General features: G+C 38.4%; 1 protein-coding gene across 3 annotated transcripts in view; it reads right to left on the reverse strand.

Moving 5' to 3' along the window:
* Positions 1–15,113, reverse strand: part of LVRN (laeverin) — a 78,031-nt gene that overhangs the window by 51,139 nt on the left and 11,779 nt on the right. For all 3 annotated transcript variants that reach the window (XM_008507190.2, XM_070569516.1, XM_070569517.1), the window contains exons 2-3: positions 2,196–2,338; positions 1,015–1,154 (exon numbers count right to left, since the gene is read on the reverse strand). In XM_008507190.2, the coding sequence (XP_008505412.2) occupies positions 1,015–1,154; positions 2,196–2,338 (283 nt within the window). The remainder of the gene's footprint in view (positions 1–1,014; positions 1,155–2,195; positions 2,339–15,113) is intronic.

Genomic DNA, 15,113 nt, shown 5'->3' on the forward strand with positions numbered 1-15,113 from the left:
ATATTCAAGGATGTACCAGTGATTATTCAATAAGGAAAATCAGGGGCTGAAGCCAACAGCTGAGGACAATAACAAGCTGTTGTTTGCATCTAACACATTTTTATTTATTTACCCTTAGGAGGAGTACCTTTGAGTGATTCTCCCTCTGGTGATAGACTTGGCTCATCCACAACTTTCTTGTCCCCACAAGTCCATGGTACAAGCCTGGAAGATCTTGAGCCCAGCAGAGAGCTTCAGGCAGCTGTAAGGCCTGATTTTCCTCAGCTCCGTGAAGTCGATCTGACTAGAAGGAACTGGGCCTCAGGCACTGGCCTTACTTACCTCCACACTCTGGTATAGGGAGTGAACCAGTATATAAAGTGCTGCCACAATAACCTTGATATTTTCTAAAGGATTATTATGTAATGAGGGTATAATTGGGTGAAAACTAGGTATTTCAGGACAGAGCACTACTTTATACCACTCTGGGGAAGTGCTGCATGCCGAGATTCGGACCTCAGCAGCCCTGCTTCTAGATGGGGGTGACATTTAACCCGCGTGCACCATTTCGACCACAGCAGTTGTCCCGGCTGGTGTCCGTTTTGGTTGTTTGGGGCCTGTGCCATGCTCATTGCTGACACTTTGAGCACCAGCCCAGCTCCAAGGCTGCATTAACAGTGTGGGTATGTAAACAGCAGGGAATCCTGAGCTTCAAGGTGCTAGTGCGACAGCTGGCCCTACTCTCTCCTGTCCACTGAAAGGCAGCAACAGCCCGGGAAGAGGGGCTCAGAACCTGCGTTGAGTGGGCTTCATGTGCAGCCTTTCCACAGAGACCCCTCCATAGAGCTGCAGCGGGAGTTGTTGTGTCCCATTCTGCAAAGCCACACTAAGGGTTTTAACAGGGCTTGGGAAAAGTATGAGCGAGAACCAGGAGGCGATGGGATACATGGAATAACCCCTGGATGCAGAAAGAGTGGATGAACAATCTGCAGCCATCCAAATAGTACCTTCACCTGCAGAATCTTCCTTACTCACCTCCTGGCCCCTTTCGGTTCTGTTGACATGGTCACAGTCACATATGACAAATGCGACTAAATAAGTTGGCATGAGGGGTGTAGTATAGAAGGTGGTAACGGTCCATTTGCTTCCATTCACATCTTCTTTTTCAGACTGACCTAGGGAAATTGATTTTAGTCCAAATTACTGTGAACCTAAGCAATAATATCTACCTTTGAAATAACTCGTCAAGTTGACCATCACTTCTTAGCTGTGACTATTGCTGTCACATAGGAACTGCAGGCCCAGTGTTGTTAGATGTTCTGAGTTTCCAAGGATGCAAGAATTTTGACTTTTATGAGAAATCTCTGAATTTTTAAAAGTTGGATACTAATTCAATCAAAAGAAAAAAGTCATGTGAACCAAATACAACACATCTGTGCACCAGATTCAGACTAAGCCCACTAGCTTGTCATCGCTAATGATCAATACTTGAAGCCCAAACTCATGGGCTGACAGGCTGCCAATGTAAAGGAACAGTATAATGGCCCCAGCGTCTACTACAAAAGATCAGGATTTACCATCTCCAAGATGTGGCTGCTGATACATACCCCATGTGACTGTTCTCCCTAATGATAATACGCTACAAACACATTGCCTAGAAAAGCTACTGCTATAAAAGCTATTTTTGTTGCTGTTGTTAGTGTTGTCATGTTGATTGCAACTCATAGCGACCCTGTGTACAGCAGAGCAGAACCCTGCCCAGTCTTTTTGCACCACCCTCTCACCTTCCAACACTGTACCAGACAATGCTCTGCTGCTATTCATAGGGTTTTCATGGCGAATTTTTTGGAAGTGGGTGGCCAGGACCTTCTTCCTAGTCTGTCTTTGTCTGCAAGCTCTGCTGAAACCTGTCCACCATGGGTGACCCTGCTGGTATTTGAAATATCAGTGGCAGAACTTTCAGCATCACAGCAACACACAGCCACCACAGTATGACAACCAACAGATGGGTGGTGTTTTTCCCTGACCTGGAATTGAACCAGTGTCGCAGCGGTGAGAGTGCTGAATCTTAACCACTAGATCACCAGGGCTGGCTCTAAAAGCTATTATAGAGGTAAATGTAGATATATATGTATACATACATACATATACATATATATATATATAATTAACGTAGAAAAATACATATATGTGAGAGGACAGGAAACATTACTTACCTAGCCTCGGCATGTTGGAAAGGGCCACATAACTTGAATGATGAATAATTGTAATACTAAAAGTTGCCTTCAGAGCTGGCTCATCAAAACAAGGGAAAACATACCTGGCAAATGTTGGTTCCATATGAGATGCTAACAGTGCCCTGAAATACATTTTTGGGAAAAATCTATTTATTTTTATCTCAGACCAATGGAAGCAAAAAAAAAAAAAAAATAGGTTGAGCGATTATGGCTCATAATTATATACAGGAAGGAGCTAGAATGTTTTCCCTTCATCTTCCTCGCTACCCTCCCATTACACACACTCCCACTTAAGTCTTACTGCCCCTTCGAATCTTCTAAGATCTAAAATACGAAAGAACTATTTAATTTTCAATTACAAAATGACATTTACTTCATTATTTCATACATCTTTAAAACCTTTTACAAACAAAATAAGAACAAATATAACCAATATGCACTGCCAGGCTTTTGAGAACCAAGTTTCTTTTAAACCAGGATGACTTCTTTGCGAATGGTTTATTACTTTTGCCCTCCACCAAAGTGCAGGTCAGCTGAAGAATGGTGACATTTTTTATCTTTTTCTCACATATTCCCTCTTCTTCCTGGTTGAAAACTTACAAAAAGTTTTATTTTGCACACCCCTGGGGGTAAACAACATGGGTACATGCCAACTGAAATAAACAACTTTCCTTTACCTATGGATAGATTTATCAGATCTCTACCACTCCTTCCCCGATCTGCATGGAGAAATACGAAAAGTGACATCATCCCACCGTGTACCTGTGATTTGGAGGGGAAAGCTTAGAGACAAGAATACCCCGAGCAAACAAGGAGATTGTCAAGTCCACCCTCTGTACACATCCCCCAAGTCCGACAAGAGCCTGAGTCCTAGCAAACAACTTTTTCCTCGAAATAAACCTGTGGTCTCACTATCCCATTTTTCAAGACTCTGTGCCCTAGGAACTGTTTTTAGATGACACTTGTGAATGCTAAATTCCTTTTTCCTTATAAGGTCCTGAGGTTTAGTGTCTCTGATGCATTTATTCTTGCTTCAGGCCCAATTCTTAGATAAATAAAAGGCAAATTCAATAAAGATATCTTGAGAGAGCACAGCCCATCGATCACCCACCTCTGTGAATCCCTTCTCCCTCAGGATGGGGCCCCCGCTCACATAAAGGCTCACACAGCTTTAGGAAGGACACACAGAACAGTCAGCACGGCCCAAACCTCTGACAGTCAGCTCATCAGAGGTGCTCATAACTTCACTGTAACAAACTATAATTTTCAACAAGTCAGTTTTGTCTTATTTGCTTTTTCCACTTTATTATACTATTGCTTGCATGGATTGAAGGAGGCCCGTGGGCTCTGACATCAGCCACTTTGGCTGCAAGACTGCTTTATCTACTACCAAATGAGCAATTCTGAACAAGTGACATATTCTTTCTGAGCCTCAGTTTCCTCACTTAGAAAATAACAACACTATCAGCTTTTTATTGCTGTATCAGCACAAATAATCCATAATCAATCTATAAATCAAAATTGGGGTGAGTTTATGATAAGCCAATTTGAGGGCTATAGCCCAGGAGAACTTTTCCACAAGAGAGGGAGCTCTCCGAAGAAGTAGGGTATACAGAGTGGTTGTATACCGTCTTGGAACAAAGGCAGGAATATGACACATGTGACAGGAATATCTCTTTTACTACTGTCACAAGATGCTTAGCTAGCACAGCAGGTCAGTGGTCGCAAGGTGAGCACAGCAAGCTGGTGGTCAGCAGGTCAACGGTCACGAGATGAGTTAAAGTAGGTCAGTAATTAATCTTTAGTTTCTGGGAAGAAATGCTTATTCTTAAAGAAATGCTGATACGGGGGAGGCAACATCCCTATCTTTAAGGGCATCATTCTTGGCTTTGGGACATTGTAAATGTTTAAAGCAGATGTGCGATGCGTGCTCAGCAGGCCATACCAGGCATTTCTGGAAAAACAAGGTCAGGCCAAGTTAGTTTTAAACCAAATGGCTTCCCCATGTACTCCAATATATCCTATTGCTTTTCATTTATTCATCAGCTGTTTCAGTTTTCATTTTATTAGTAACTAAATTTACCAATAAATTACCTTTGTATTCTCTTATATTCCTTCCAACCTCACAAATCATTCCTGGTATAGATGAACTAGAGAGGAATTCGAAGAGGGATAAGTTACAGTGTAGCAGTGGAGGGTTGGAAATCCCTAATTACAAATGCATTTAAAACCGTCCCAGAAGTCACAGTTGACCACAAGCTGAATATGAACCATGTTTGTCTCCTCCATAAATTTTCAACTACCAGAAGTTAGGGGTTAGGTATTTTTTCTTCTGTATCGTTTATAATACTTGGCAAAAATATGAGTTCATAGTAATTAAATAAGTATTTTCTAAAATAAAGGCAGCTTGATATTAGTATATTCAAAAGAATACAAAGTATTTTTCAGAGTTTGTTAAACTGGCATTTGTTTGTTTTGTAGTAGTGGTTGCTATCTTTAAAAAGTATAGGATAAAGTAGAGAAGAGTCAAGCAATTGACAAGATAGAGGAAAGAAGGGAAATGAGTTACCTGAGTTCTTGCTCAGGATCTGCAGTCTAAATACGGTGGTGCAACTTTGGGAAAGTTGCTTAAACCCTCCAGACATCCATTTCTAGAAAGTACAGGGATGGGACTAGATGATCTCTAAATTCACTTACAGCTCTAAAACCAATCTAACAGGGATAAAGACATCCAACAGATGGAAAAATGAGCCCATGAAGTGGCCATGGCTGAGTCATCTAGGCTTGGGAGAAACAGTCCCCTTGGAAGTTCATGCACAGCCTTCAGGACGTCTATGAGCCCTCTGAAATTATAGGACATTTTGTACACATGGCAATATATTAGCATAAAAAAGTGTAGTGTAGAGTGAAAAAGCACACTCAATTATATAATACATGCTTATATATTTGGAAAGCCAAAAAATGCCTATTGTTTTTGTAACAGAAACTAAAGAGAGTAAAGCTTGGTAATATCTTCTCCGCTGCCATGACTTCACAAAGCAGATGAATCTCAAGGATGTTGCAAGGCGGGGAGGAGGGAGAAAATCAGACTCTTCAAGGAAGTGGGAAACTTTTGTGCTCATTGAAAGGGACTCCAGGTTCAAAAAGTCTAAGAGACATCAGCTTTGAGAGTCACCACTTTACCAAATCAAACACCGAGCACGGCCTTCCAATTCCGTGACTCAGGTCTCCAGAAAAAAATAACAGAAACTCTGTTGGATTTCACTCAACTATTTCTCTCCCTGGTTTATACAAACAAACAAAAAGGGAAAATTCTCTACAAGACACAGCCTTTCTGGACTCAATCTTAACTGCAAAGATCTGGGCCAGAAAGCAGCACGCATGATCTGATTTTGCCACATCAGGAGACCAAAGGCTGGTATTTATTTCCCATCTCTCTCTGCTTTGGACTCAAGCAACCCTGTAAGAATATCCTGATTTCAGAAAATAGAAGCATCCACCGCCCTCTCCTCCCTTCAAACCTCACTGAAACATGCTATTATGGTGCCTATGAAGTTTAGAGTGGTCAGCCAGCAAGGGAGTTAATTTGGGAGACTTTGTCTCCTAGCGGCTCAGTATTGCAAAGCCATCTTCCTGTCCTCTTGAATAGCCAGAGAATCACGGACTCACTACTTTCTTGAGCTGGAAGGGGTCTTAGCAGTCAAGAGCACATGATGCCCTTGGGGATCCATCCACTCAGTAAGGTATTTCATTCCAAATTATTTTATGAGCTCTGTATGCCTACAGGTCTAGTTAATAAGTGCTAAATAACATAGCTGGTCAAGAATTAAATAAGACTCCTTGGAGAGTTGTCCCCCCAATTTTTTAAATATAATAACAGACTCAGAAATCAAAATCTCTATAGTAAAGACAGATGTTACACCACTGGCCTGTGGTTTAAAGATTGGCCCCTGAATCATGTTTGTTTATTACTTGTGTAATAGGATCTTAAAATGGAAGTTTCCATCAGGCAACAAAATATAATAGGAGCAAAATTCCAAAGAAAGGTGCCAGACCATGTTATGAATATTTTCAAAGTAAACGGGCTTGAGAACCTGTGGGCCCCTCTGGGGCTTCTCAGCTATATCAAGGACATAGAAGAAGAGTCAAGGAATGGAGACAAAAGAGATCAGAGAAGAGATTTCTTGGTGGGGGAGGGGTGTTATTTTGCCAAGCCGTCATACTCTCAGGGAGTTGGGAGCATGTGCAAGCTTCTAACTCTGAGCTGGGCAAGAAGACCCCTGGAGAGCAGTAGAAGTGTTTCCTGAGGCGGAGAGACCTAGAGGCTGGTGCTCACCTCACTCTTGAGGAAGCTGACGTTGACATTGGCTGGAGTCTAACTCCTGCCAGGTAGGAAACTGAAAGGCAAGAGAACTGACTAGCAGAACTAGAAGAGTGCTGCTGCCTTGGCACCCACGTCAGTCCCAGGCAAGGGACGTATGAGTGTTCCTTGGAAGAGCTGTGGGCCCTGAGACAAAGAAAAAGCCAGTAAGGAGACCGTCTTGGGTTCTGTTCAATAGAGCCACCTGGAGCAAGCTAGAGGAGCTTGGAGATGCACAACTCAATGTCTAGGGGCTGAGGAAAGAGTCACAAGTGACCATTAGAATGTAGAAATAGGAGAAACATCTGCAGGGTCGAGGGAATTATAGGAGAAAGAGAAATAATGAGAAAACTCTGAAAAGTCCAGGAAAATAACATCCCGAAGTAAAAAGGCATCTGCTAGACCAGAGTGAGACCAAATGACAAGAACACTGGTTCAAGTAAGAACTGCCCTATGAGTCACCACTCCCTGTCTCCTCTAGTCGCACTGCACCAGGGGTGTTGAAGCAGCAGCTCTCAAATGGAAGTGGAGGACTAGAAACATGAGGTGGAGAAACGGAAGGACCACTACCACTTACCTTACAGGCTGAGGCTATCCTGAAGCCAGCCTGAGCTTGGGGAAGTGAGGGTAGAGGGGGAGAAAGGGAGATTTACCAGTAAATTAAGTTTAAAGTTTTGAGTATCACACAGGACTGAATTTTCTAATTTTTGCATCTGGACAGTGTTTGTGACTTAGTGACCATAGATCATCTGTCACCTAAGAATGAGCAGGAAATTGTAGGCTGCTAGAGTATTCACGCAGGAGCAGGAAAGATTACCCCAGAGACTAAACTGTAAAAAGACAGTGGGAGAAACGTGGTTGCTTTTTTACTGAACTATGAGGTATGCTTTTTCAATATGCTAGTTACACTTGTTTTTAAAAGATATAGGATCTAAATCTTTAACAAGCAAAACCATCCCATAGAGAAAACTGCTCAGCCACATGAAATATGTGTGTTCAACACCTCTCTAGGATAATGAAATGACCTCTTTTCTCTGTGACACCAAAATCATCCTGTGCCTGGCACTTGAGTTCATTGACCTTGTTTTGAGACTTCTAAATTCTTTCCTAATATTACTCAAATTTCTCTCTTGTGTGTCACACCCTGAGGACTGTGCCAGATTTCTCAGCATAAACAGCGATGGAAGGAGGACTTTCTCAATTCTCTAGTCACTTTTCCTTCACCTGCACAAATTGATTGATTTTGATCACGCTGCTCTCACCTTAATTTGATCCAAGTAAAGATCCTAATTTTCTCCAGCCATTTCACACTAGCAAGCCACTCCCTTCTCTTGATTTTTCTATTTTCATTTCTCTAAATACCTCCAGATTCTGTCTTATCTTTTATAAAGAAAATGGTATGATCAGAAATGCAAGAAGCACTCCTAAAAGACTCTTTGAACAAGAATGGGATTATACATTCTTTCATTGAATTTCAAAAGTAGAAGAGACCTTGGGAAGTCCCACAGTCTGAATTTACAGATGTGAAAGCTGGGAGTTGATGCAACTGACTAGACAACTAGTAAGTGGCAGGGATGGTACCTGGTTCTGGTACCAGGGTTCCAGCTCCCTAGTCTGGGGTCCCTTCCAGTGTGCTGCCTGCTTTGAAGTACATAATACAGTAAATACTAAAAGCAAACTTGGATATTGTGAAGATGACTGAGGGTTAACTTTATAATTATCAGCATTACCAAATCTAGAAATTGAGACTTCTGTTTTCTACCATGAGGGAGTAACATGGGCCAGAATTAGCCTTCTGCAGAAAACAACTAAAAAACCTGACAAAATACATAAAACAAGCAGTTTTCAGACATTAGATGACAGGAAGCACAGGACTCTGATTCCCAAAAGAAGAGAAACAAACAAGGTAAACATTACGATCACTCTGTCTTCCTACCTGGAAGTAATTTCAGAACTGCAGCATAGGGAAACGGAACTGATAAAGAGTTTGGTGACCTCATTGAGTTGAGGCCACAGAGGTTGGAGCTTAGGGAGACCTGGATAACTAGAATTTGCAGGGTAGAGTATAAGAGAGGAGGTAGCTAGGTGGAGAAAGACATCCAGAAATCTACATGGAAGTCCCCTTCAGTCTTTGGTCAAACATTAATCTGCACTTCATGAAGTCACACAAAGAAAAGCTGTCAGGGAAAGAATAGCTACCAGGGAGGGGAAAGCTGAACAATCCCTAGAGCTCACATAGTGCTAGGAGTTGTTCAAATTTCCACAAGCCAGAGTTTAGAAATCTCCAGAATATAAGGCTTTTTCAACAGAGATCAAAAGGGCAATGCCTGAATAGCAAGCTAAAGTAGCCCTAGATTAAAGGCAACTTTAGATCCGCTCTCAAAAGGCTTAAATACAAGCCGCGAGAGATCAAATAAGGATCAAGAGGATCACCAAATGACTTACATGCCTATCCAAAAGAGGCCAGCGTTCACTAAAGCAATATAACAAAATGCAGCACTTGCAACATAAAATATGTCAGGCACTCAATAAAAAATGAGAAAATGCCCAAATACTTGGAAACTAAATAGTATAGTTCTAAATAACCCATGAACCAAAGAAGAAATCAAAAGGAAAATTAGAAAGTATTTTGAACAGAATGAAAATGAAAAAACGACATAAAATCATTTGTGGAATGCCACTAAAGCAGTAGTTAGTGGAAAATTTATAGCAGTAAATGCCTATATTAGAGAAGAAGAAAGATCTTAAATCAATGACCTTGCACTCACCTTAAGAAAATAGAAAAAGAAAAGGAAATCAACACCCAAAGTAAGAAGAAGAAAGGAAATAATAAAGAATAATGCATGAATCATTGAAATAAAAAAATTAAAATAGAGAAAATCAGTGAAACAAAAAACTGGTTCTATAAAGAGATTAATAAAGTAGATAAATCTCTAAGCAGACTAATCAAGTTTATTGACTATCAGAAGTGGAAGAGACCTTGGAAAGCCCCGTCTCTTAATTTATAGATGTAAAAGCTGAGGCCCTGGGAGTTTATGTAACTAATTAGAGAACTAGTAAGTGGCAGGGTTGGTACTAGAACCAAGGCTCCAGCTCCTCAAAGAGAGAAGATACAAATGACCAATCAGGAATGAGAGAGGTGACATCACTACAGATTCTACAGATACTAAAATAATAATAAAGAAATATTTTAAACAACTTTATACTTACAACTTTGATAACTTTGATTAAGTGGACAAGTTCCTTGAAAGATTCAAGCTACCAAAGCCCACTCATGAAGAAATAGATAAGCTAACAGATAACCGTATATCTATTAAAGAAATATAATTATAGTTAAAAACCATCTCACAAAGTAGTTCCAGGCCCAAGTGGCTTCATTGATGAAACTCAACCAAGCATTTAAGGAAGAAATAATGTCAATTCTATACAAATTCTTCCAGAAAATTAAAGAAAAAGGAATACTTCCAATTGCCCAATCTGGCCTTAGCCCAGGAACCCCAAAGCACTCCAGTCACAGACCCTAATAAAGGCATGTGCCCCAGGTCCTGTTACTTCCATCCTATACCCTGCTTTGACCTCCCCATGTTACCCCTCAAGGCATGCCAGTTTCCTCCAGGACCTGTGAATAATAAACTTCTTTATTTTAATTCCCTTGTGGTCTTTTGTTGAACTATGGCTCACCATCTAACACCCCAGTGTTCTATTTAACAAATGTTAATTTAACGAAGTCACAACAGGAATCAACAAAAAAGCTGCTAAAAGTAAGAAGTGAATTTAGTAAGGTTATAGCATACAAGAGCAACAGACAAAAACTAGCAACAAACAATTGGAAATTGGAATTAAAAAAATACCATTTATAATAGATTTTAAAAATGAAATAGGGATAAATCTGATAAAACATGTAAAATATGCACAGTAAAAATTATAAAACCTCACCAAGAGAAATTAAAGAAGACATAAATAAACAGACATACCACATTCATGGGTTGGAAGACTCAATATTTTTAAAATTTGAATTCTCCCCCAATTGTTCTATAGGTTCAACACAATCCCAATCAAAATCTCAGTAGACTTTTTTGGGGGTAAAAATTGACAAGCTAATTCTAAAAATTCATAGGAGAATGCAAAGGACCCAGAACAGCCTAAACAACTTTGAAAAAGCAAACAAAGTTAGTGCATGAATACTCCCTTATTTCAAGACTTATTATAAAGCTATAGTAATCAAGACAGCGTGGAACTGGCATAAAGATATGCAAAATAGATCAATAGAACAGAATAGAAAATCAAAAAATGTACCCCTCATATAGATGAACAACTGATTCTTTACAAAGGTGCAAAGACAATTCAATGGAGAAAGAATAGACTTTTCAACAAATGGTGTCTGAACAGTTCAATTTCCACATGTAAAAAAAAATTGAACTTCAACCCGTATCTCACACCATATACAAAAATTAACTCAAAATAGATCATAAATCTAATTATAAAGCCTAAAACTATAAAACTAGAAAAGGCATAGGAGAAATTTTTTTGTGAGCTTGGCAGAGCAATGCTTTCTCAGATACAATACTATATAGCTGATACATAAAAGGAAAACTAGATGAAGTGGATTTTACCAAAATGAAAAACTTGTGCTCTTTGAAAGACACTGTTAAGAGGATAAAAAGACAAAGCACAGACTGAGAAAATATTTGCAAATCACGTATTTGAAAAAAGACCCTTTCAAAATTCAACAATAAGAAACAAGAAAAAGTGGGCAAAAGGTTTGAACAGACACTTTACTAAGATACATGGATGGCAAATAAACATAGGAAATGATACACAATATTATTAATAATTAGGAAAATACAAATTAAAACTGCAATGAGAACCACCTGTTAGAACGGCTAAAATGAAAAGGCTGGCAATGCCAAGTGTTGGTGAGGATGTGAAGCAACCAGAATTCTCCTGGATTGTTGATGAAAATGTGAAATGGTCAAACTCTTTGGAAAACAGTTTTTCAGTTTCTTAAAAAATTAAACATTCACCTACCATATGATCCAGCCATTCCACTCCTAGTTGTTTGCTCGTGAGAAACGAATTCACATAAAGACCTGTACATGAATATTTCTAGAAGCTTTGTTTATAATAGCCAAAAACTGGAAACAACCAAACATCCATTAACAGGTGAATGGATAAACAAATTGTGGTATAGCCATACAATGGAATGCTACCAGCAATAAAAAAGAATTGATATACACAAGGATGAATCTCAGAGTAACTCTCCTAAGTGAAAAAAGTCACACATGAAAGAGTACATATTGCAGTATACCCTTCATATAACACATTAGGAAATGCAAATTAATCTATAGTTATAGAAAGCAGATCCATGGTTGCCTGGGGATGAGGGTGTCAGCATGGTGTTGAAAGGAAGAATTATAAGGAGGTGCAAGAAATTTTGGAGGCGATGGATACGTTTATCATCTTGATTGTGGTGGTGGTTTCGCCACAACATATGTGTACATATGCCAAAACTTATTGAGTTGTACACTTTAAATATGTACAGTGTATTGTATGTCAATTAGACTTCCATAAAGTTGTTTAAAAATTAATAGAAATACAAAGAAGCAAGAAAATGTGCACTATAACCTGGAGAAAAAGAAGTTACAAACAAAACAAAAATTGACAGAGATGATAAAATTAGCAGACAAGGGTGTTAAAACAGTTACAGATATGCTTAATATGCTCAAGGATATAAAGGAAAACATTAACATAATGAGGAATAAAATGAAAGATATAAAAATGTAGAAATTTTAGAGATAAAAATGCAATACCTCAAGTAAAAATTTCACTGGATGAGATTAAAAGCAGCTTGGAGCAGAAGAAAACATATCAAAGGAATTGAAGACAAAACAATAGAAACTACCCAAAATAAAATACACAATGAAAAAATACTGAAAAATAATGAAAAGAATGTCAGCGACCTTTAGGTAATGTCAGGCAGCCTAATAGGTAATTAGAGTCTCAGAATAAGAGGAGAAAATGTAGGGGACAGAAAAAAACATTTAAGAAATAATGGTTGAAATTTTTTCCAAATTTGATTAACACTGTAAACCCACAGATACAAGAAGCTCATTAAACCTCAAACAGGATGAGCAGATGACGACATACTGAGGCAAATCATAATCAAATCACTGAAAACAAGTAATAAAGAGAAAGTCTCAAAAACAGAGAAAAAGGCAAATCACACACAGAGGAACAAAAATTAAAATCCATAGACTTCTTTTCAGAAACTGTGCAAGCCAGAAGACAACAAAATCACATCTCTGAACTGCTGAAATGAAAAAAATAACAACAAGAATAAAGCTGCTAATCTAGAATTCAATTCTGTCTGGTATTTTCACCATAAGCATTTCACCATAAGCATAAACATGTTTGCCATAAGCATTTTTGCTGCAAACATTTTCACTACATAACTAATTTGCCATACAACAATTTTGCCAAAAAAGGTAAAATAACTGGTTGACAGTTTGTTTTCATTTCCATCTTTTGGTAATTTTTGGTAACACCGAATTTATTGAATTTTACGGCAGTTTTGCTGGAAAAGATATACATACATCTTTGTCATAAATAAATAAATATCTTACAAGTAGGCAAATCAAAAGAAGACAAAAAATGTATAATATTATAAATGAAAGACTTGGAAGACAAGTACTTAGGTACAATCCACAAAATAAAATCAATTGTGTGTGCAGTATTGCCATGAATCTACACCCTGGTTTGTTCTTCTCATTTGGCATCCATCATACTTTTTCTTTTTCACAAAAGAAGTTTCTACCTTCATTAAGAGACATATCAGTTTCCAAATACTAGGATACGTATTTGTAACTGAGCTTTGAATTGCATTGTGAAATGCAATATTGTCACATGTCCATTGATAGATGTTCCAGAACTCTATGGGAAATGTGGGAAATATACAAATGGGAGTACTGCAAGAATTTTGTCAATGGAAAGTAAATAAAACCAAACTGACAATCAGCTGAAATACATTAAGTCTGCCAAAGGTGGTTGATTGACGTCAATGGAGAAATGAAACTAAAAACGGTTAACTCATTATTTTATCTTTTACAGCAAAATTGCCTTATGACCAATTATGCAGCAAAAATGTCTGTGGCAAAAATTCTTGTGGCAAACATGTTTACAGCAAAGATACTTATGGGAAATCTACCTAGAACCGAATTCTATATCCAGCCAAAATATCTTTCAAAAATGAAGGAAAAGTGAAACTTTTTAGACAAATAGAAGCTGAAAGAATTTATCAACAGTAGACGTGAACTTGAAGAAATATTAGCCTTTCAGGTGGAAGCAAAATAATACAACATGGAAACTTAGATGCACACAAAAGAAGGAAGAACATTGGAGATGGTATGTATGTTAGTAAATAAAAAGAGGTTTTATCTTGTTAAAAATTTATTTAAAAGTTATTGTTTAAAGCAAAAACAGTAACAATATATTATAGGGTTTATAACCAATGTAGAAGTAAAGTGTGTAGCAACTATAGCACAAAGGAGAGGGAAAATGGAAGGATAGGGTTCTAAGATTCACATATAATATGTGAAGTGGTATAATATCATTTAACTGTAGTCTGTGATAAGTTAGGGACGCACATTGTAAATCCTAGAGCAATCCTCCTGCCCTGTTTCCCCCACACAAAAAGATATAGCTAATTAGCTGAGTTAAGATTAAATGGAATGTTGGGGCCGGCCCCATGGCTGAGTGGTTAGGTTCGCATGCTCTGCTTTGGTGGCCTGGGGTTTCACCAGTTTGGATCCTGGGTGCGGACATGGCATCGCTCATCAGACCATGCTGAGGCAGTGTCCCACATAGCACAACCAGAAGGACCTACAACTAGAATATACAACTATGTACTGGGGGACTTTATGGAGAAGAAGAAAAAACAAAGAAGATTGGCAACAGATGTTAGCTCAGGTGCCAATCTTTAAAAAAAAAAAAGATTAAATGGAATGTTAATAACTACTCAATCCAAAAAAGGCAAAAGATAAAAATAGGATAAATAATATATGGGACAATAGAAAACAAATAGCAAGATGGTACATCTAAGCCCAACCAAATTAATAATTACATCAAATGTAAACAATCTAAACATCCCAATGAAAGGGCAGAGATTGTCAGACTGTAAGACCTAACACTGTGTTTTGGTAAGAAATTCACTTTTAATATCAAGACACATATAAGTTAAAAATAGAATAAAAAAAGATGTATAAACAGTAATCATAAGAAAGCTGGAACAGGAAGGTGGGAGAAGATCACTGGATTAGAGCATGGCCCCTACATAGAGATAGTCTCTCAAAAATGTTGTGGGCAGCTTAGGCAGGGATTGGCATTTCTAATATTGATTTGAAAACTTTAGGTTTTTCAAACAAAAGGAAGGCATTTTCTTTACAGTAAACTTAAAAGATCTCATTCTAAACCTTCTCAATCCACTATGTCAATAAGAAAAGGAGACAGCCCCTAGTACTTTGTATTGTTTTTCATGGAGT

Source organism: Equus przewalskii, chromosome 13 (genome assembly GCF_037783145.1).
Source record: "Equus przewalskii isolate Varuska chromosome 13, EquPr2, whole genome shotgun sequence".
Taxonomy (NCBI): Eukaryota; Metazoa; Chordata; class Mammalia; order Perissodactyla; family Equidae; genus Equus; species Equus przewalskii.